Genomic DNA, 22,336 nt, shown 5'->3' on the forward strand with positions numbered 1-22,336 from the left:
CACCGGTATAAAATAGCTTTACAAAGGAAATTTATTAGAAAAAAAAACTGAATCATCATTTATCTACCTTGGATCAAAATTTACATAAATAACAAGGTCAACTTGGAAACACCAAATAGTGAGAAAATAAAAGGAATTTGAACTAAGCGGATCCAAAGAAAAGCGACAAATCTTGGGCGAGAGGGGTGGAAAGATCTACCGAAGGACAAAACAGACACTTACATTTACAACTTACTCAGCTTGCACAGAGTAAAGGAAAGGGGGAAGAAATACTGTCCCAGAGAAAAGCAGCAGCGTTTTGAGCCAGAGCGGTCCAAACGTCAGACATTCACTTTCGTTTTTTGGATTTTTTTTGCATGAGCTCATGTTTGTAAACCAGCCCTGTGCTCGGCTGTAGGACACATCCTCCCAAACATCTGTGTGGCACTCAGGGCCTCCACATTACAATCATAAGCAGAAACCATTTGGGAGAGAGGGAAAACACTTGGCAGTGCACTGAGTTGCTTTTAGTTTTAAACGGCATAAAAATGTCGATGTGCAAGTAGTAGAGAAGTATTTACTGACAAAATGAGCACTGTTGGGAGAGAGTAGATTACAGTTTGCAGCATATATGGTTGAGGGGGCTCTGTTGTACAACATTAGTGCAAAATACAAGATGGAGAGGTAATTTTTTTGGGGGACAAACAATCTTCAGATATACACATACTGAACAAGAAATGACACAACTAATGATTTCACTAGTTAAGATATAAAATTGCACAGACATTCTACCCTTTGTCAATTGAATCAATAAAGAAAATAAATAAAAATATATTGTGATTCTTGACAAGCGAGGACCATTGGGAAGTAGACTTGCATCTTCATAGCTTTGCCTTTTCCATAGAAACACAGACATATATGAGAACTCTTCCCACACAGCATACCTAATAGCCTTTCTGATAGGAATCATGTATAGGTTCGGGTGTAGGTATAATGTATAGGTTCGGGTGTAGATATAATGTATAGGTTCGGGTGTAGGAATAATGTATAGGTTCGGGTGTAGGAATAATGCATAGGTTCAGGTGTAGGAATCATGTATAGGTTCGGGTGTAGGAATCATGTATATGTTTGGGTGTAGGAATCATGTATAGGTTCGGGTGTAGGAATCATGTATAGGTTCGGGTGTAGGAATAATGCATAGGTTTGGGTGTAGGGTAATGTCCTCAAAAGTAAAATACTGTAGTGTGTTCGACCGAGGAACATGTGGGGATGCTCGAGAGTTTTCTGTCTGACAAACGTTTTATGGTCGTCTTTGGCAAAACTCGGCAGCATATTGTGCTTTGTAGGTACAAAAAAACAAAACAAAACTCCAAACACCGAGTAAGGCCCATATTCTCCCAAACCCTGTTAAACACATTGAAATATAGACTGCTCTCCAAACAGCAAATACCAGGAACGCTTAAAATGCTTCAACTCACAAGTCTACTTTTGCAGCTGGCTGACTTTGCTTTTGCCAGTTAATTAAATCCTCATCTTCTGCCTATGCACCAAAGGTTTTTAACCTCATTTGGCAGACATTTGTAGTGTCTGATTACTGGAGAGGGCAGACATAACTCGATTTGCAAAAGAACAAATATCTCATCATGGTATGTTTCAACTGAAAATATAACAATCTTTCTCTGGCACTAGTTTCAAAAGACTATCTTAAAGTCATCTGAATGCTATCTTCTATTTGTTTTATTAGACAGTTGCCCTCTTTAATACCATAGCATTCAGCAGTAATAAATATATTTTACATTCTTCGGTAAGTTGTCCACAGTGGGGGGAAATGTGGTCAAAGATAAAAATATAGGGGAAAGAACTAAGATGTGACGGGAATCGCTCTGCGTGAAAAACACAGAGAAGTCACATCTGCAGGGTGTTGCTGCAGTTCTTCCTATTCACAACAAACCGCAAATAAAATGTCCTCAAAAGATGTGATTAATCTCAATACAACACAGAAATCTCAATTTGTTACAATAACCAGAGTCCTTAATTTTTACCACCTGATATGATGTGATCACATTCAGGTCGTTTTTTTTTTTAAATCCCACTAACTATTTACACTGTGCTTCACAAAATTGTATAGTTCATACCATTGGCAAATAATATATCAATCGCTACCATATAAATAGTCAAGTATAGTTCTGAAGCCTTTTCTGCATTAATGGGAGACACTATGGCACCAACACAGCCTTGTTTAAAGGGCTATCTTTCTCCTGAACAGTGCCTCATGTCAAGACCTTGGGAGCATTTAGTGCAGGCCTTTTCTCACACTACTGAATATATAATGTTGCTATTTACTGCCAATAGTGCAGTTGTGTATGTGTCTTGATGTGCTGGAGGCTAAAGTTATGCATAGCCTGTTTCACTTCCTCATTCCGGTATCGCCGTACGCAGAAGAGCCCCACACCTGGCTCTGTGGGGGGGAAGACCGATATCAAACCAAATAACCCTCTCTGCTGTCATCTGGCGTCACAGCCGCTCTCCTGACACTCTCACTGGGCCTGGGTCCCCCACCACGATGGGAGACAGAGTGGATCGTTCTCCAGTCTCTGCTGGGGGGTTTAGAGGGTCGCACTCCAGTCGAAGAGGTGACGACCACCGGTGGCGGTTCGATGATAGTGTTAATGACTGGGAAGGACAGAAGCAAACGCAGGTGTATTTGGGGAAAAATGAACAACTTGTTCATTTTACTCAATTTTCTTAGGTCTACATATTTTTTTCCCCCACAGATTAGATATGTAGATCAGACAGACAGCTAGATGATGATTACAATTTGTACAAGTGACCTACCCTCAAGCTGTCTCTGAACTCTTCTGAGTTCTTTCAGGATGGATGCAATTTCCTGAAATACAAATGTTGACAAACGTCACAGCTGACACATAAATGATTAATCACAATGCATTTAGCTTAAAACTAAATTAAGATGCAAACTTTGTTTGAGGTTTTGAGGATGGGGACATCGTTTTCAGAATTGATCTTGGCCTCAATTTCTTCCCAGACATCCATCTTGTCTTGGAAAAGTAATCTGTAAACACAATGCCAAAGTTCAGTGGCTTGAAAGTTGGCTTCCTACAGTGTATCTCATTCAGGACAGCTTTGTAAAATTCAAATCAGTGAAAGGACCCACAGCAAGAACCTGTGGCTACTGTACAACTGATAAACAACAGAAAGTTTAAATGTAACAGCAAAGCTCATCCTGTCACTGCTCAAAATAGCACAGCTCAATTGAATCCTCTCACTCGCCTGATTTTTGTCAGGATTTCAGACTGCACGCAAACTCTCTCAGACAGTTACGCATAGTTAAAGAGATTACAGGGCCAAAGCAGACAGCGGTCATCAAATGGGATTAAAGATTTTTTTTTCCATCAGATCTTAATTAGGTAAGGGAAAGATGGATATTTATGCATGTCTTAAAAGTGAGCTCCAGTTCATACTTGATTTTGTCAGTTAGTTGCTCGGTGTTTTCTCTGATGGCCATGGAAACCTGAGTCACTGGGTTTAGCATCAGGCGGTCAACAGTGGGCTGAAAAGGAGGGAATTTTTTTTCAAAAAGTCACCTCATTCAATATCAGTGCCAATGAGTTCATAAGGTGGTGAAGCTAAATAGTGCATCAGACCTCTTCTGTGTCCCAATTACTGATCTGGTCAAGCTGCTTTTGTTCAGCAGAGCCTGGCAGGGCTCTCGGGTAGTTTAATCCAACCTCGGGAAGGTGCTGAACCAGCTGCAATACAATCAAAGCATCATCAGCTGTTGGTTTTGTAGATATTACACAACAATCAAAACAGTGGCAAACAGTTAAGTGAGTAACTCACTAAAAACAAGTCAAGTCAATTTTATTTGTATAGCACATTAACACAAACAACAAATTTGCCTCAGGGAGCTTTACAGCAACACAACATCCTGTCCTTAGAGCCTAGCATCGGATAAGGAACAACTCCCTAAAAAAAAAAAACCTTTAACAGGGGGAAAAAAATAGGAAGAAACCTCAGGGAGAGCAACAGAGGAGGGATCTCTCTCCCCCAAGATGGACAACGTGCAATGGATGTTGCGATTACAGAATAAAACACAATTTAGACGAGAATACAACATTGAAAGAGGATAACAGAATTATAATGGAATTATAAAATATATGAAGAATATGATGAGGAGGATGTCAAGCAGTGTCCAGACACCACAAAACAAAAAGAAATAATTTTTGGGTTCTAGAAAAAATGCTTTGTTAAATTTCAATACAACATTAATTTGCATCATGTAACTGCACCATTGCTGGCTGGATAGCATTATAATGAGGCTGAACCAAGAAGAGGCCATGATCGCTGGTACATACTTCCTCTTGTCACAATATAAAAATGCCAAAATTGGGATGTACTCTGTGCTACAGATTGAAGAGGAAATCATAAAGCTTACATTATGTCAATTTGAGATTTTAACCTCTAGCTAAGGCTTCAAATGTGCCGAGAAGAAGAGCCAGCTGACTAAGGCTGTATCAAACAGTTAGATGTACCTCTTCATGAGCAGTCCCTTTGGAAGCAGGGGCATTGGTCTCCATTCGAGAGCTCTGAGGATCAGCATCACCAGCCACATCATGTATCTCTCTGGCCAAGATAGCTAGATCTTTAGCCAGATCCTGACTCAACCTATTAGGGTGGAAAAACAACAAAAATATCTTACAGAGTTGGCCAACAGGAACACAAGAGAACTTTCTGCAGAATGTGAATTGCTTTCTATCTGAATGTAAGGTTATTTCAGCACAGTGCCTTAACCTTTTGAGATCACTGTAGTATCTGCACTTGGAACAAAACTCTGCCTGTGATGTTGGACAAATAGCTCATCTAAATTTACCGTGCAATCTCAGCACTGTGGCTAGACCAGTTCTGGAAGGCATCTCCCTCATGGCTCTCATCCTCAGAGTAGTCCCTGCCGCGGGGTTTGGGTCGCAGGGCAACTAGTGGTTGTGGACGGGACTGACTTTGCAGATTATGGGAAGCTGGGGAAGGTTGGGAACGTTTGTGTTTAGGGGTGCTCTGGTTGGAATCGTACTCCTCCTCTGAGGTGGAGGTGTAATCAGAGCCTTTCTGTCGTCTCCTTGAGCCTTGGGCCATGAATTGGTTTGAGATTAGACAGAGGATTGAAGATAAGAGGATGTGAGGGAATGGAGAAAGAGCATGACAAAGAGACAGAAAGAGAGAATGACAGAAGAAAAGTGAGAGCAAGGCAGTGATAGATACCATCAAAGAGCACCACCAGAAAGAACACCACTAAGTGTATCTCAGCTCAAGTCACCGAAACATTCCAAAGACAGAAACTGTCCAACATAGAATTGCTAATTTCCATAACAAATTGAGTAAATAGCTCAAAATAATTTCTCTCCATATTTGGATAGTTGTTTTTTTTTTTAAATAAATTTCAAACTGAAATGAGCAGACAACTCCCACATTATGCAGCTGTGGGCAAGAACACAGACAAACAGAAAGAAAAGTGAGGTGTACCATAAAACATATCCCAGTAAACATGGGCTCACTAGCTCTCATCAGGACCACAATATTCTCACATCATTGGTGTAAACAGTTTCAGTTACAAATCAGCACACAATAAAGAGAACACTATGCAGATGGAGGAGGAACTCATTCCATCTCAGGTAGTTAGTATGAAGGTCAGCTGTAACCAGTTTGTTAGTAAAAGCAAGTTTAAAAATCTACTTCCCACACAAAAAAAAACAACATAAAGACTCGTCACCCATTTGATGAAACAGCTTTAAAGTATACAAACCAGGCTTGCACTAATGCTTATCAAACTATTAAAACAATTCAATATTCTGGATGAATTTCCACAGACCTTGCAACCTGTCTTGGGCACACATAATGTCTTTACTTTTCTTCAGCGCTGGATTGGCTAAGACATTCAGCATAACTGAAAGGTTAAATACTTTGAGAAGTAAAAACACTGTAAAATGATTTTTTTGTTCACTAGAAGTAAAGAAACATGCGTATGTGTCATACTTACTTGCTGTGCTACTGGTGTATTTGGCACTGCTGGAGCGTCCACGGGTGATAGGTGTCCTGTTAAGGGCTCCTTTCTGTGGTGGTGCTCCAGGAACAGGAACAGAGGCTTTGCGGGCAGAGCTGCTACTGGACTCTGTGCTGCGGTTAGAGAATCCAGTGCTCCTACCTGTGGAGGCGGCCTCTGTATCGCTGGGCGTGTTGAACGAGCTGGTCCTCTTGCGAGGCATGGCCAGCATATCCAGCCTGGACAGCTTCTTGGCCTCCTGGGGCTGCTTAGTTGAAGCACTCCCCACTTCCTGGGAAATCCTATCTGTTTCTGTTCCCTCATTGTCAGAGGCCTCTCCGAGACGAGCCCTGCGCAACATGGAAGCCCTGGTGGGTCTTGGGGCTGACAGGCTGTTGGAACGACTCAGGACATGGGATGCTTTGGAGGTCTTTGGGTCCTCTTTTTGAAGGGGGGTTGTGTATTTTTTGCGGGGCTGGCGAGTGCCAGACTCCTGGTCGGAATACGGTAGGCTTGAGCTCTGGGGGTCGTCACTTAGGTCCGTGGAGCCACGTTTACCTATGCTGCGTCTCAGTCCAACTGGCCTCCTGCTTAAGTCGTTCTTGCTGGTGATGCCATCATGGGTGCGGCGATTCTCTGTGAGACGCTCATATGCAGAGGACTTGCGATTGGAGTCTTGACTAGCTATACCGGCTGAAGATTTCTCTCTACGGAGGCTGGTAATGGAGGGCTTTTTAGACAGTGTATTTGGCTTGGTCTTATTGCTGTGCTGGCTGACAGTGCTGGAGGTATCCACATCCGAATCCCCAGAAAGAGAGTCCATTACAGGTGAGGGACTGATCCCTGGCTGGCCTGCTTGGAGCTTGGCCTCCAGGGCAGCGAGAACATCCTCTGTCTGTTTGAGGTAAGTGTGAGTGTCCTGACTGCACACTCCTTGAAATGTGTCAGTGTCTTTTTGAGTGGGCAGGCTGGATATGTTGGGCAGCCTAGCATCAATGGGCCGGTCCTTAGTGAAGCTCTCCTGTCTGACCAGGGTGTTTACCAGGCACTCTTTGGACTCTAGGGTCTCCGCTCCCTGGCCAAGAAGGGGAGCAGAAGCATTGGGTTTTACCTTCCCAGAGTCTTGGCTACTTCTTGGTCTGGTCAAGGTCGCTGTGGAGAAGTTTTTAGATGGCTGTTTTCTTTCAGTCTTGGGAGTGCTGGGCTTTGAGCCTCCACATTCTGGTTTAGCTACAGTCTCATCTGAGCCTATATAGAAGGACGTTGACTTTGCAGGGAGTCTGGGTTTCTCCTCTTTATTCTTCTCTGATGTATCAGACAGCGGTCTCATCCTTTGCTCTAAGATGGAGCCATCATCTGACTTGCTGGCGTCACTCAAGCTGTCAGGCTCCACATCATCCTGAACAGTTAACCTCTGGAGAACATCCTGAGACCTGGGGTCCAGTGAGCTACTGTCCAATATATCAAAGGTTGATTGCAGGTCATAGTGAACATGAATGCTGGGAGTTTGAATCTCACTCTTCTCCCCTGGTGGGACCTGAGGCAGGATTCGTCGAGTTCTGGAGCTTTCGGACTCAGCACTGTCCTGGTTTTGGCCGAGCGTGGTCTTGCGATTGATTTTACCTCCTTTTGAGATGAAATAATTTTGGTGCATATTAATCACATGTAATAGAACTAAATATCATTCATATTCATCAGGGTGTCTCATTATCATTTCAAATGGACTAATGTCTTGTCAGGAGGCTTACCTCCCCCTGGCAGCTCCATCTGGGAGGGAATGTCAAAAAAGCCACATGAAGGGCCAGAGTCTGTGTAGCTGTCTGCCAAGCTGGCCCAGCGAGACATCCACTTTGGAGCTCCTTGTAACACAGGACCCCCCAAATTAACCTGTATAGGGAAAATAGGATACAATTCCTATAAAAATAAAATTCTCTTTCATTAAGATGATGTTACATTTTGAGGAAACTGAAACCATGCATGTTTAGTGATGATTACGACGGTTTACTTCTTGGTAAATTTTAAAATCTGAAAATAAACCTTTATTCTTGATTAGCAATCAGATGATGAATCAATATTTCCTGTTAAGTAAATATGCATGACATCATTACTCACAACAGCCATAAAAAAAAATTTCAACTCAATCTTTAATCATTCTCCTTAGTGTTAAGGAAAGAAAATCAAAGAACCAAGAACCAGTGTGGGGGAAAAAAGGCCACTCCAGAAATCACAAGAGATAAAGAAAAAAGAGAGGAAACACCATGAAGAAAAATTAAGATAGCACACCATGCTGATTTATTCATTTAAATGCTAATTACTTACTAAGCAGATCACACGAGAGTCTTTATAAGTGGTAACAAATGATTGATTCCTTCACCCATTCACTGATCCCACACTATGTAAGGTTTACCTTCACCCGACTCTCTCCCTGTCCTGGAGCTGTCCTCAGCTCCCCACAGTTACTTTGCCTATGCTGCTCCCTGCCCTTAACAATAACAGGCCTATACGCTGCTGATGTTTCTGCTTCATTCTGGTTGGTTTGCTCTGGGCTCTCAACCACACCAAACACCTGTCAGGAACAAAGTATGGTGAGGGGATGAGTACAAGAATTGAGACTTGGAGGCTGGCAATGACCGCAGCTCAGTCTGAGAAACATATTGTTTTATAAGGCAGAGCCATCTCATTTTTCAGTGAAACATTTTCTCGCCACTTTGATACTAAGACATATCTACAGATGAGACAGTTTCTTTTTATGTGGGATGGAGAACAAGGGACGATGAAGTGTGCAGACCACTTGCCTGATCAATCTTGCGCCGTGCTTCTTCCAATTCTTTATCTTGTGCGTCTGCTTCGATTGTGTAGGTTCCTGCATCGCTCAGACTGTCCTCCTCTTCATTCTTGGGGCCATACCGTGGGCTCTTGACTTCTGCACTCTGTGAGGCCTGGGGCATTAGGGGAGCCTTGAGGGGCATAGGCTGGTGTACAGGAGAAGAGGTTTGAACAAGGTGGGGAACAGTAGATAGCGGGGGACTGGCTGGACTATGGTGAGACTGTGAGGTAGTCGTAGTCCCTGATGAATTTGATGTAGGGGAACTAGATGGGCTTTTCTCCCTGCTGGTGGTGAAGGCTTGTTTGGCTTGTTTCAGGAATTCAGCAGTAAAGTCCTGGGCAAGTTTAGATCTACGGCCAACGCTTCCAAAGGGCCGGATTGACACAGAAGAAGAGGAGCGTGAGGAAAAGCCTGTACTAATCCGATCCTCTGTCTTCTCCCTTCTTAAAGAGCCAGCTCTCTGGTGTCCTGGAGAACCTGAGCCCTTGAGGGGAATGGTGTATCGTTGGGATGGGGGAGTGCTGGATGCTGAAGAGGGGACTTGTTTCTCCCCACTTGGGCCTGAGCCTTTTCTTATTTTCTCCAGCTGAGCTCTGTGGACTGAAGTGTCGGGCTGGGTCATGTTGTTGGTAAAGGACTGGGAGCGCTTCTTTCGTGGGTTATCGTTGAAGAATTCAATCACAAAAGCTTGGTGAGGGTCAGCCTTTCCAAGACTGGGCGGGGACTGGGTTTCTGGAGTAGAACATGTCCGGGGCTCTTCAGAATCTGGGGAGGTGAAACCGTGTGAGGAAAAAAGGCGTGGAGGGAATGCTCTTTGGGATGTTTCGGAGCCCTGGAATGCAATCGGAGGCTGGACATCTTTGCCTTTAACTGCAGGTTCCTCTGAGTCACTGTGCGTGCCATCTTCATGGTGGTGTCCTGATGATAAATAATATGAAAATATATATCTATCTGCCAAGTAGAATATTAACCTACTTAAAATACAATGTAAAAAATGGCATCAGTGTCTTACCCTTGGTGGTCCTCTGAATTGACTGATCACTTTTAATGCTGTACATGTCTTCAGTTGTTGACCTCCTTCTCATCATGCTCCTGTTGCTCTGAACCAACCAATCAGCAACTTTGCTTTCTGCTGACATCACTTCAGATGGTGTGGTCATTGCCTCTTTGGATGTGGGCTTCCGCTGTTGGCGGAAGGAGAACTTGGTGACATGGTCCTTGATCTTCATCTTGCCAGGCGTGCAATCATCAAACTCGATGGTGAAGGAGGCATGACTTTGGACCACAGAAGTAGGGGTAGAGGGGACACATAGGGAGGGATCCAGCGTGTCCTTCGTGGGGACCTCTTGAACATCTGCCTGAGGTTTTTTGGCGATATGCTGCTGAAACTCCTTGGTGGGGATCTCAAAGTAGCTAGGCTCCCGGCGGTAGGAGGAGATTGTCTTGCCCTGGCTGTCAGATAGAGAGCCATTGATCTCATGTCTGTAGACTTCTTTAGCAGGCTCTGCAAAGAACAGAGAAGAAAAAGCAAACAATCTACAGATAAACAGTATGTATTAGGTGCTGCCTACAAAGTCATTTCAGCACACAATTACGAGTAAAAGACCTGTATTTATTTTCTATTATTAAAACTAATAAAAGCTGGTCTAGATGGACAACATTGTAATTTTTTTTCGGAGTCTCTCCTCAATATGCTACACATACCCACAAACACATTGTACAGCCTTCAAAGGTCCCACAAAGGAAAATATTCTTTAAAGTTAAATTTTTAAGGAAATAAACCCTAAATCAATTATATCAATCCCCAGGTGCCATCAAGGCAAGAGCATGCGGCCTTTTCATTCCAACCAAACACTACCAATTCATTTCACTCATTAATTCTCTACTCACTGGTTAAAAGTTATTTAATGAACAACATTAGCTGATGTAGTGATTGGTTGAAATGGTAACCGGCATACTCTAGCATCCACACTGGCACATAGTTTGACTCCTCTCCCATAAATTCTAAAAAAAAAATTCCAAAATATTTTTGTTTGGTTTTTAACTCAGAAACTCCATCAACCAAGCCCCAAAATTAAGACAAATAAATCAATGAAAAATAAATAACAACAACAACAACACCACGATTCCAGCAGTTAGGGTGACATAACACATTTTCCAGTTGGTTTGTAGATGCCAGTTGGATGTGGACAAATATCATTGTAAGAGCTCAGACTACAGTGGGGGGCAGCTGAGCGGTAATAATCTTTTGCAGACTGGGCAACATGAGGCAGACAATCACCTCCCCACTCTGGCAGCTTAGAGGGTCATAATCCATCACGAGGCACACAGGCACTGCCCTCTGGCCTAACATGGCTCAAAGTCCACAACTGGCAGCCAGAGAACCCGCCTTAAGCTTAACAACACGCGTCTCTCAAAGAGCAAGGCAGGACACCAGATAACCATGACATAGCAAACGTGCCGTTTCACATTAGGATGGAATAAGGCGATGTAGCCTGACCTGACAGTGCATCTAATACAATTTCAATTAGACTGGCATTCAGCGGTTCTCATTTTACTTTTATTCTTTTAAAAAGGTGTAAATAAACGGATAAATGATAACTAAAACTTTTACAGTATTAAATGATGGTAAAAGAAAAGGCACTCTTACCTGATGACTCCTGGTCTGGCTGCTTCCCGTCATCGTTCTCTTCCTTGTTTTTTGGCTCCTCATCCTCCCCCCACCAGGATGGTTGGCCATAAAGAGGAGTAGGCTTGGATATTTGACAATCTGTGGTGACTAGCAGACACACACACAAATACAGGCACACACACAGACACATACCCACCAACACACACATGAGCACACACAGCCACAGAGAGAAAGACAAAGAAAGGGAGAAGAAGGAAGGAGAGAGAGAAGGAAACAAAGAGAAGTGCGTTTGTGCCGCGTCTAGTAGTTATGATGACATAGTTAGTTGGTGTTGGTCACATGGTAAACCTTAAACGTCATGATAAGCCAAACAACAGCTTTAGTAGTCTGGTTGTGATCTTGCAACCACAAGACGTTGCCAAACAATAGAGCTCTAAATATAGTGTTATGCTCCTTATATTAGACTTCCAAACATATTCCCATGACACAGAGAGAGTAGAAAGGGTCTAATGGCATTTCTGACTGAACCATCAATATGATCCCCACAGCAAGAGTCAAGACAAAACTAATCCCAATCTTCAAAACAGCAGAGGAGACCTAAAGCAGGGGGGGACGCTTCTCACAGATATCTCAACACCACTGGCTTGAACCAGTGGAGATCTATGAATGACCAAAGAAGTATAGTGTCTGTTGCCAGGCTCCCTCTAACTGTTGGGCTTCTCGCTGATAGCAAATCTTATCACTGGAACTGCTGACCTAAATACTCCATCACTCTCTCTAAATACTGTATTTATCTCAAACACATGTGTTACGTGGTGAAAGGGGACCATTTCCTCTCATACTGTAGCTGAGTTGATGTTTAGCAGTTGGCAGGCCAGCCACAAGGGGAAAGCCAGCCTGTCTCTAATCAGATAATCTACATGGCGGTTGACCGGCCGATAGCCAGGCTAAACAAGCTCTCTGGGCGTCTAACACAGACGCTAAACAAACCAAAGTAACACCAGCACTTCAGCGCTGTTGCCTTGGACACGGACAATAAGCCATCAACAGGGTGACGGGAGGCGCAGCAAGACATGTTACCAATTCCTTTCTCCTTACCCAATCCTCCTTTACGGGCCAAGGGAAACACAAGGCACGTGATAAACCTGAAATACCCTAGGTACAGAGCTGAGCTGTCAACTGCTTGAGTTGGGTGTGCAGCAAGGCTACTTAACTATACACTGAATGAACAAGCAGAATAAAATTGTTAAATCAAATCATTCAAATTAAATTTCAGTGACCGAGCTGCACATGAAGTAGTACACTTTAAGGCCCAAGTATTGGGATATTTTAAGTACACAAATGCCGATGTTTAAAATCCATGTTTTTCCTTGAATGAGTCAGTGAAACTATTTAATGTCCCTGTAGGAAATGCTGACCAGCCCATGGATATGTCAGGGTAAACTAGGAACGACTGAATCACATACAGTACAAGCCAGCAGGCTGGCCTTGCAGACAGCTGAAGGACTGGCTACACTCCTCTCTCTGTACAGCTGCAGGGGGGGGGGGGGAACACACACACACACACGCACACATGCACGTGCACGCATACGCACGCAGTTCTCTGTCCCAATACTCCACTGCAGACAGCGCGTGAAGGAGTTGATATTGCTGTAGTCACTGGTTACGTTGCAACTTGCAAACAGACCTGTAGTGACGTCACATTGACAGTGACCTGTAATGTGCAAAACAAAGCCATCTGTCTGAAAGACTCCAATAAAACAGAGCAATTTGCATACCAGTCTGCAGAGACATGCACGCTGGCTTTGGTTCGGTCAGTCTGGGTGTGCTGCTGAATGCTTTTCTTTTTCATTTGACATCAGGTGACTTGCCAATTACTTTTCCCTCAAATGAAATAAACTTAAGGAGAACAGCAACAAGATGGGTTTGAAGAACAAACCAACTTTGTAAGAAAAAGTCAAACTTGATGAAAAATGACTCCACAATGAAATGAAAGGGTTTTAGTGTTTGACATGAATAAGGCACACACGACCTTAATTTCTTACTTCAGAAACCTAAACCTGAAAATGCAATTTTCCGTGGGAAAATGAACACAACCTTCATAGATCAGGGTTGATGAAGGTCACAGAGGAAGACTGAGTCACAGCACACAAGACCCCCGCTCTCACACTACAGCTAACACCTACATAACCCTTTGTTAATGGGCTTGGATGAGTAGGATTTCCTGCACAGATAGATCAACATGGGTCAGGAGTTTACGGTCACCAGCTTGGGTCAACAGGGATAGCTTATAGTGACCGGGCACTGAAGCTGCACTCCCATCCCAACAGGACACTTATTAGTAGAAGTAAGCAACCTATAGTGCACGTTTCCCAAGATTTTTCAGTAGTTCAGTCATATGTTCATTATGCATTCTGCAGGACATGAGCAGGAAATAAAACCTATTTTTAGCCCTGGCTGTAGTTTTTTCAGTGAGCTTAGACGGCAATTACTAAGTGGGAAGTATGAGAACTGCTAAGCCAAAACAATCAGTGTGTATGAGCTTCATTCAGAAAGGGCTTCTCTATAACCAACAATCCCCCCAACTCTGTTCTCAATGTTGCTTATGTGGTGAAATGGGAAAAAAAATAAAAAGAAAGGATTTGTTCATATTGGCAAAAGGCAAACAGGAGAGAAGGGCATCAGACTATGAGGAAGACAACAAATCTACCGCTCTGAGCTATATGGAAAGCAGTGCCAACTTGGTGCCAAAACCTACACACCTTTTGAATTCTTTGGGGCCACGTGTTGAGCACCATCATCCGCTTGCTCAGCAACACCCCACCTCTTACCACCAGCAGCTGGCCATGGCCTTTAGAGATAAGACTTCATTTGTCCTTAACTCCTCAGCCATTAGCTAGTCTGGCAAACCCCTATCCATGCATACTCATCCTACCAACCGTGGGACGTCAAGGACTGTTACTAACACTGTAGGATTGAGCCTCCAGTCCTCTCACCTCGCATGTCTGGCTGATCTCCCATAACGAAAGCTTGTAAGAAAAGAAACCAAGTCTGCCTTATCCAAAGATCTCCAGCCTGGCTCCCATAGCACATAGAGACACAAAGGCTTCCTCTTCCTTGTGTGTGAACATGACATTCAAATCCATTTGAGAATCGGCAGTTACCTTCGGGCAGCAGGAACAGTTGCTAACTTTGTAGGGCATTCTATCAGTTGAGTTGCTAGCAATATTTACCACTACAGAGTAAGTGTAGGGCAACATGATTAGTCATTACCTGTGACCGAGTGGGCTTTGCGCTCTGCCCTGTCCTGCAGTTTGGCCTGGGAGGATTCAGGGTCTCTGCTCTTCTCTGGGTTCTGCCCCTGTTTTTTTTCCTTCTTCCTGGCCTCCAAGGCCTTCATACTAAGCTGCAGCTGGCTGGTATATTTCTCATGCTGCAGACACAGACGGAAGGGAAGGCAGGATGTGAATACCATTCTCACCAAATATTACTTCAGATAGAACTGTCCTCACACACACAAACACAAAAGAGCGGCCAACCCACTGGAGATCACTATTTCAAGTGCTGGCTTTTTTTCTTATCATTTACAACACGAATGTGGGAATGAGATGTGGTTGTGTGTCTACATATTACAGCAACAAGTTAAGCATGGTTTTGCAGAAATGCTGAAAAAGTATACTTAAGCAGAAAAGTAAATTTCAAGCAATTATTCCCCAAAGGACTTTTGGTGGCGCCAACTCAAAAACAAAGGCTGTACACAGTTCACACATTGGACAGAGGCTGCAAGTTTTACTCACTTTCAGAGCTTCCTCTGGGACCTTGTGTTGACTCTTCTCCAGCATGTACACATGAGCATGTGAGGGAGGCGTTAGGGTATACAAACATATTTTGGAGGCATATGGAAAATGCATGTTTTCATATCGTAAGCAATCTTAGGGAATGAGTATCAAGTCTTGTCTGGCTATTATGAGAAGAGCTCAAAGGTTGTCCTTTCAAAATTCCTCCGTCACATCTCCTTTAGTTACTAGTGCTGTGTCAAATACATTTTCAAGATAGCGCTGCTATTGTAACTTCAATGTCACATCAACACAGTAAACACACTCAGGAAAACATGAATTCATTTTACAGTTTTCCCAAAAGCACATTTTCACTATATCCTTTTCTTTTAGTGATGTCTTTTTTGCTAATATAACATTGTCATCTCTGCATCAAAGCTGCTCTCTGTTGTTCTTACTGGGAATTGGAGCAGTGTCAGATATCGCTGGAAGTAGAGACAATTGCTAAGTGCTAATTGGTGGATGGCTGTTGTCAATCATTATTTTGCAAATAATTAATCATTGAGGTTGACTTGGAGAAAGCACATCAGTAAACAATGTGGGACTGTTGAGATTCACACCGTCTCACATCTAGAGTGACCCGCTCATTGAAACATGTGACATCACATGCAGCCGAGATGGTTTCTGGTAACACATGCACCCAAAATGTCTGTTTACTCTAAGCTGCTTTCCTCCAGTTATACAACCTGAATTTCAACTTTCATAGGTTTTCTGCACTGGGGGAGCAGGGTCAAAGGTTGCAGGAGATTTTCAGTCAACAGATGAAGATAATCTGAAACGCCTGACTGAAATCCACCGGGAATTAGCATGCTGAGAAAAGATCACAGAGGGAAAAACAAAAGAATTCTCGACTCAAAACAGCTGCTTATCAGCAGCTGGGGAAATTGGGCTTTACGAGCACATTAAAGTGTAAGGCTGCTCATCATTGAAATACAACCGTTCCAGCTAAAAGGGAGCATGCAGGAGGAAGAAAGCGCCTCATCACACCAATCCAACTCAACTGCTGACCAACGTAAAAAAAATTTTTAAAAATCAGTCAAATGCAACATAAGTCAGCATTACTGAAAAAGGATATCATAACCAAAGCGAATGACATCAGAGAGCTTGAGGGTGATGTATGTCTGGTCTGGGATTCGGAGATCATTCACAAATGTCTGTGGGCGAGAGGAAAAAAATGTTTTTTAGCTATAGTAAGCAACATTTGCTCATGATGCAGACCAATGTGGGTGATGATAAATCAAATCATGAATTTATTTGTAAAGCACTTTCGTGAAACAAACTGAAGTGCTTCACAATCAAGACAAAAGAGAGAAAGAAAAGATAGCACAAGACAATGCAGCGGCTTGAGAATGGGAGTAGGAATGCAAACAGGTTATGGCATGGAAACAAGTGTGTGTGTGTGTGTGTGTGTGTGTGTGTGTGTGTGTGTGTGTGTGTGTGTGTGTGTGTGTGTGTGTGTGTGTGTGTGTGTGTGTGTGTGCGCGCGTGCACGCCGGTGGGCAAAGTTGGGGGTGGGATTCAAAATTTGCTGTTACACAGGCAACAGGCTTTCCATTCCCCTTGCACACACAACCACAGGGGCCAAAGAAACTGCTTGCCCGAGGTACTTTGCATTTGGCCTGTTTCCCACTGAAAGTTAAGCCACCAACATGCCAAGGTACTGATGGGATTATTCTGTTGTGTAATGATTGTCGAGGCAGGAGGAGAACGCCCCAGGGACAGGTGGACTTGGAGTGGAGTCACACCAAATACACACAAGCTCATTTGCACCAAAACTTAGGTTTTCGCTGACTGATAAGTCAAATTGTCTTCCACTCTATCCTTTATCCTCAGCACCACTAATGCAACGAAAAACCACACCAAGTGAGCAAGACAGAGAACAAATGACCAACCCCGGTTCAATATATACAAGATAAAAGATAACTGTCAAGAGTAATGGGATTAAAAAAATGGCCACGCTGGATTTTAGTTACAAGACCTTGCTCTGTTCTGCTCTGATTAGTTTGGTTGCTGTAACCAGGGCCAAAAGAAACACTCAAGGAGAACAATGAACAGTCTTTCCCTCTGCACATGCTTGGCTTTCACCAGTATAACGGTGCAATGGAGTGGCAAAAGTACAGGGATTGGGGGTGGTTACAGAAAGATAGGAAGAATGCAAGAAGACAGGGAACTGGGCTGGCAGGAAAATGGGGTCCCTTGATTGTTGCTGTTCTACCAGCTATCTACCAGCAATCCCTCTGTGTCTGGCACAGGGAGAGGGTCTTTTTTGTTTTTTAGGCGTTAGAAGGTTGTGGATTTCAAACTGTAAGGGAGCACTATAGCTGGCTGGCTGGCCCCTTCGTTACTCTAGGCAGAGGCAGAGACAATAGAGATGGACTCACTCACCCCGTTCAAGCTGCCCAGGTCTTTCACCATGTGTTCATCCATGTTTGGGTCATAGTTGATCACAGCATGCTGCTTGTCCACACTGCGTGACTGCAAAGTAAAACAAAAGTCATTATCACATCTAGGCTATAGCCTTGACACTCGCATGTAGGTAAAAACAAAATCTGAGGAGAGCGTGACAGAATCCACTACTGACCATTCTGCGTTATGCTGGCTATTGCTGTGAGTCCCTTTTCACTGCAGATGACCTTGTCCACCAAACATTACCTGCAGAGCTTAAGCCTTCATGCACATTGTCCAAGCTGTCCTTACATAATAGGAGGAAGCATGGTTACGTCTGTGTGTACCTTCATCAAATAAAGGGTCAGTGCAGTCGGATAAGTGATTCTCTCTTTTCCCCTCATTAGCAAATCTGAGTCTCTACTTCACAAAATTAAAGACATGAAGGCTGGCTGCTAAACTCATTAGCAAAATTCATACCGTCCTTCAATGGTTCATTTAAAAAGGCTGTCACAAAGTATTTCTCACCAGCCATTAAAAGGGATGGACAGCTTTCAAATGCTGAGCGCTGTTTTTTGTTGCCTTTGTCTCTCTTTTTCCATTAGTGGGCTTTCAAATAACCACCCGTCAATATTGCCTAAAGTGATGGCTTTATCAATTAACCAACTTGATTAGTCTGCTGTGTACAGTAGCACAATGCTGAGAGCACTACATTCCCAACAGTGACCTTTTGTCGTCTGACCTTAACTCAGTCATAAAACTCTACTTTTCAATACTTTCATTCTTATCAGCGAGACAAAATGTTACCCTCTGGCACTGGACAGCAGTGCATACTAGACTGATCAGTCAACAAAAAAAAGACATAGTAGTAGGAGATCCATGGCTTAAATGCCAGCTTTGTAGAAGCAAATAATAATCACACACCACTTGTTACTGCTGTCACATCAAGCTATTCCACTTAATATGACAGCAGTTACACTACAATCTTTGTTTTTTGAGCCAAGCAGCATTCTCACATTACTGTGGCTTATGGAACTGTGGTAGAGTCTGATTGTTTGGGATGGGAAAAAAATGCATTTGGTTGCAAACGTTAAACATTTTTTTTAAAAGGGTGAAGAAAGATTAGCGCTACATATTCCACATGCCAAACCAAGAGGCAGTTCTGAAAACTTGAACGTAGCAGAGTGAAAGTGAGCGTCATCTCAAACTGGGAGAAGTTGGGGTTTTGTACAGGACCTGGCAACGCCTATGTATGTACAAGACTGGCTTTTAAATGCTGCCAGCCTCTGCGGTGGGCAGGGCATTTCAGAGTACACCACACTCACTAAGGAAAGTATAAACAACCTACTTCTGAGGCAACATTCGTTTATTCCTCACTGGTCTAAATACAGAGCGTGGGGAGAACTAGAGGAGAGTGACAAGTGAGGACGCCAAAGGAATTCCATGTAGACAGCACAGGGGGAAAATAGAACGGTTGAAACAGTCAGCTGTATTTAATGTCATTGTTTGACTGGCTACCAGGGTTTGTTGTACATTAGCGTATGTACACTTCTTAAGCGCACGCAGAACCTCCCCACTGGTCTCTTGCACATCGGTGTGACTGTCTCGGAGTGAAGTCTTCAGCCAGGATTCATGTGACATACTGCTGACGTTTGCTGTGTAAACACTTAACTGATGTACAGCGTAGTCAAATCTCTCTCTCTCTCTCTCTCTCTCTCTCTCTCTCTCTCTCTCTCTCTCTCGCTCTCTCTCTCACCTGCAGCATTAGCTCGCACTCTTCCCGGCCCACAAAAATCATCTCCCGTGGCAACCGATGGCGTGTGCCTGAGCTGCTGACCAGGAACCACGATGTCACACTCATCTTGGAGACCCTACTCAGGGCCCTCTCAGCATCCTGGGAAAAGATGTGAGACTTATTCAAGATGGCATTCTTCCAAATGTAGGGGCCTAAGGTTTGTTTCCCCACGATCAGAGTGAGGTGCCACTGCAAACAGGATCAGACATGATTCTCCTCACATCACTCAGTATCTCCAGCTGAAAAATATATTTTCCAAAAATAAATAAATAAATAAAATACTGCACTGAAAAGACACCTCAGTTTGAATATTAGTGAATGACAGTGATGATCTAACTTCAATTAGACCCGTTTGCCCCAACCCGTTCCGGTCTGACTGTTTTGGAAGCTGTTGGGGGAAAGAGTGATTATTTTGTTCCAGTGAGTACATTTTAATTACGGTTGTATCAGCTGGATTAAAAACTCAAAAGATGTCCCCAAGTCATTAAATGATGTTCACAAGGTTCACCCAACACAATAAGACGTGAACAAAAGCTCGGTATTAAAGAAACTCCTGAGCTGTCAGCTAGCAGACCTGTTGCAGACAGACTTCCCATAACTCAAGTGCTGTAACCTACCTGCAACGTTGGCTATGTAAGCTAAACATGTTGCTCAAAAAGTAAAATCAGCAACAGTCTGGCTATAGTATGTGTGTGTATATATGAATATATATACTATGTGTTGCATGGTAATAGCACCATTAGCATATCAGGAAACCGATAATGTTCAGCCTAGCGGATTTGTATTGCGCAGTTTATTGCAGATAAGTTATACATCACTCTGACATTACTGAAAAAAATACGGCTTTCCCCCCAATGATTTGTTACCAACGAGGACATACATACCTTTAATGTCAGCTCCGCTTCCCTTAAAAGCCAAAAGCAAACTCAACTTGTGAGGAAATTCGACGAATAGCTGCGAGGGGAAAACAAAACGTCGGTCAGGTAGAAACTGCGATCACACCCTTTCTTTTCTCACAGAAATGACAAACGAGCGAAACTACCCAGCTGAAAATATCCTGCGAGGCCAGATCAACACCTTTCCTCCCCCCGACCGAGTGACGTACACTGACAAGTCCCATCCAGCGCTGTTTGGGGTGAGCTCGATTTACTCACCTCACCGGCACGTCCCCGCTTCACATACGCCTACGAGTTAAGCACGCTTGGGCGGGGGCGGCGAAAACCAATCAGATTCGCCCGCTCAAACGTCAAACAAATCAAACGCCTTGTCGAAGCCGGCGAGTCGGACATACAAAACCTGTGAAATGTAAGTTATTAAAGGAGCACACAATACAATACAATAATTTATATCATTACAGACGTTTTTCCAAAGCGTACCGTTTTTTTATATTGATTTTTGAGTTAGTTTTTCCCGCCTTCCATACAGCCAGGGGTTTCCACTCGTTTCAGTCCTCGCCTTTCGGCTGCTCCCGCTAGGGGTCGCCACGGCGTTTCCATCTCTTCCTGTCATCTGTATCTTCCTACCTGTCCCTTCTATTCGTTTCGGTATGAAAATCAGCTTGCAGAGACTTGAACTCGCTTGAAACATTTATTTTTATTTTATTTTTATTTATTTTGTTGTTGAAAGCGCAGGCTCTGACCAGCTGTATCGCAGTCTGGCGTGGGAACGGCAAGTCCTCCGACAGCGGAAGACAGCTGGAAAGATCATAGGAACTGCTCTCCCATCCGTCCAGGCCACCTTTGACGCACGGTGCACCCGGAAGGCTCTTGGCATTGTGAAGGACCCCACTCACCCTTCCCCACACCCACTTCACCCTCCTACCCTCTGGCAGGAGGTACCGGAGCATCCGTGCTGCCTCCACCAGACTATGCCCACAGTTTCATTCCTCAGGCTGAGAGGTTCCTCAGCAGCCTGAATGAACCCGTAGACCTGCCACTAAAGGACTTTTTGACCGTCTTACTCGCCGTCCGTGCCAGGCGTGCTTGTGGTGTTTAGGTCTGTGAAGGAGTTCTTGTTTTTAATGCACTTTTTGTTTTTACTATTTAGTGTGTGTTATTTGTTTTTATGTGGGACACCGAGGTCCTTGTGAAACGTAATTTCGTTTCCTTGTATGTATGAGACATGCATGTAAGACAATGACAAATGAAAGCAGTCTACGTCTAAGGTTGCTTGGAGAAGTCCCTGGAAAAAACAACATTGTTTTTTAAGTTAAATTCAGGCGTCCGCAACTTCATCATGATAACATAAATGTTAATCCGGAATTTGAATTGGATTCATTACCTGAACCTTTGATGTAAAAAATTTTTAAAAAAGGGGGGGCCGGGGCGGTTAGATAATTATTTAAAAATGTAAAAAACTGGTTTACTTTGGAGTATGGTCTGGTGTAATGTAAATTAAATTCTATTTCTAGTAGGCTACGTGGGCTAAAACACGCAAAAACACCTGAATGAGACTTCAAATACAATTTTCCAACTCAAATCGGTTAAATAACAGTTTGGGCTTATTACTGACAATTTATGTTACTTAAACACGTGGCATTGGAAAAATACTAACCATCAATAAAAATAGATAGATAGATAGATAGATAGATAGATAGATAGATAGATAGATAGATAGATAGATAGATAGATAGATAGATAGATAGATAGATAGATAGATAGATAGATAGACGCTATAGGCCATGTGCGTTCAAAGTGCTGTACAATTCGAAAAGAATAAAATTAAAACCAAACTGTAGTTCGACCGAAATGACTTTTAAAGCTATATTCCGCTAGATGGCGCTCTACGTCCGATGTTTTCAGCAAAACGTGCTTGCCGTCGGGTGGAACCC

At 43.4% G+C, this 22,336-nt stretch overlaps 1 protein-coding gene across 1 annotated transcript; it reads right to left on the bottom strand.

Annotated features, from left to right (window-relative positions):
• Positions 1-21: 21 nt before the first annotated feature.
• cep170ba (centrosomal protein 170Ba) lies at positions 22-20,625 on the bottom strand. Its single transcript, XM_056295617.1, has 19 exons — positions 20,391-20,625; positions 19,468-19,605; positions 17,712-17,801; positions 16,402-16,480; positions 15,288-15,346; positions 14,764-14,923; positions 11,509-11,637; positions 9,871-10,362; positions 8,797-9,776; positions 8,439-8,597; positions 7,780-7,918; positions 6,029-7,657; positions 4,868-5,117; positions 4,530-4,662; positions 3,642-3,746; positions 3,459-3,547; positions 2,956-3,049; positions 2,815-2,866; positions 22-2,652 (listed from the first exon to the last, which is right to left on the bottom strand). The coding sequence occupies exons 2-19, from the start codon at positions 19,570-19,572 to the stop codon at positions 2,459-2,461; spliced, it is 4,938 nt and encodes a 1,645-aa protein (XP_056151592.1). The 5' UTR covers positions 19,573-19,605; positions 20,391-20,625; the 3' UTR covers positions 22-2,458.
• Positions 20,626-22,336: the final 1,711 nt, after the last annotated feature.

This window comes from Lampris incognitus, chromosome 16 (assembly GCF_029633865.1).
Source record: "Lampris incognitus isolate fLamInc1 chromosome 16, fLamInc1.hap2, whole genome shotgun sequence".
Lineage (NCBI taxonomy): Eukaryota > Metazoa > Chordata > Actinopteri > Lampriformes > Lampridae > Lampris > Lampris incognitus.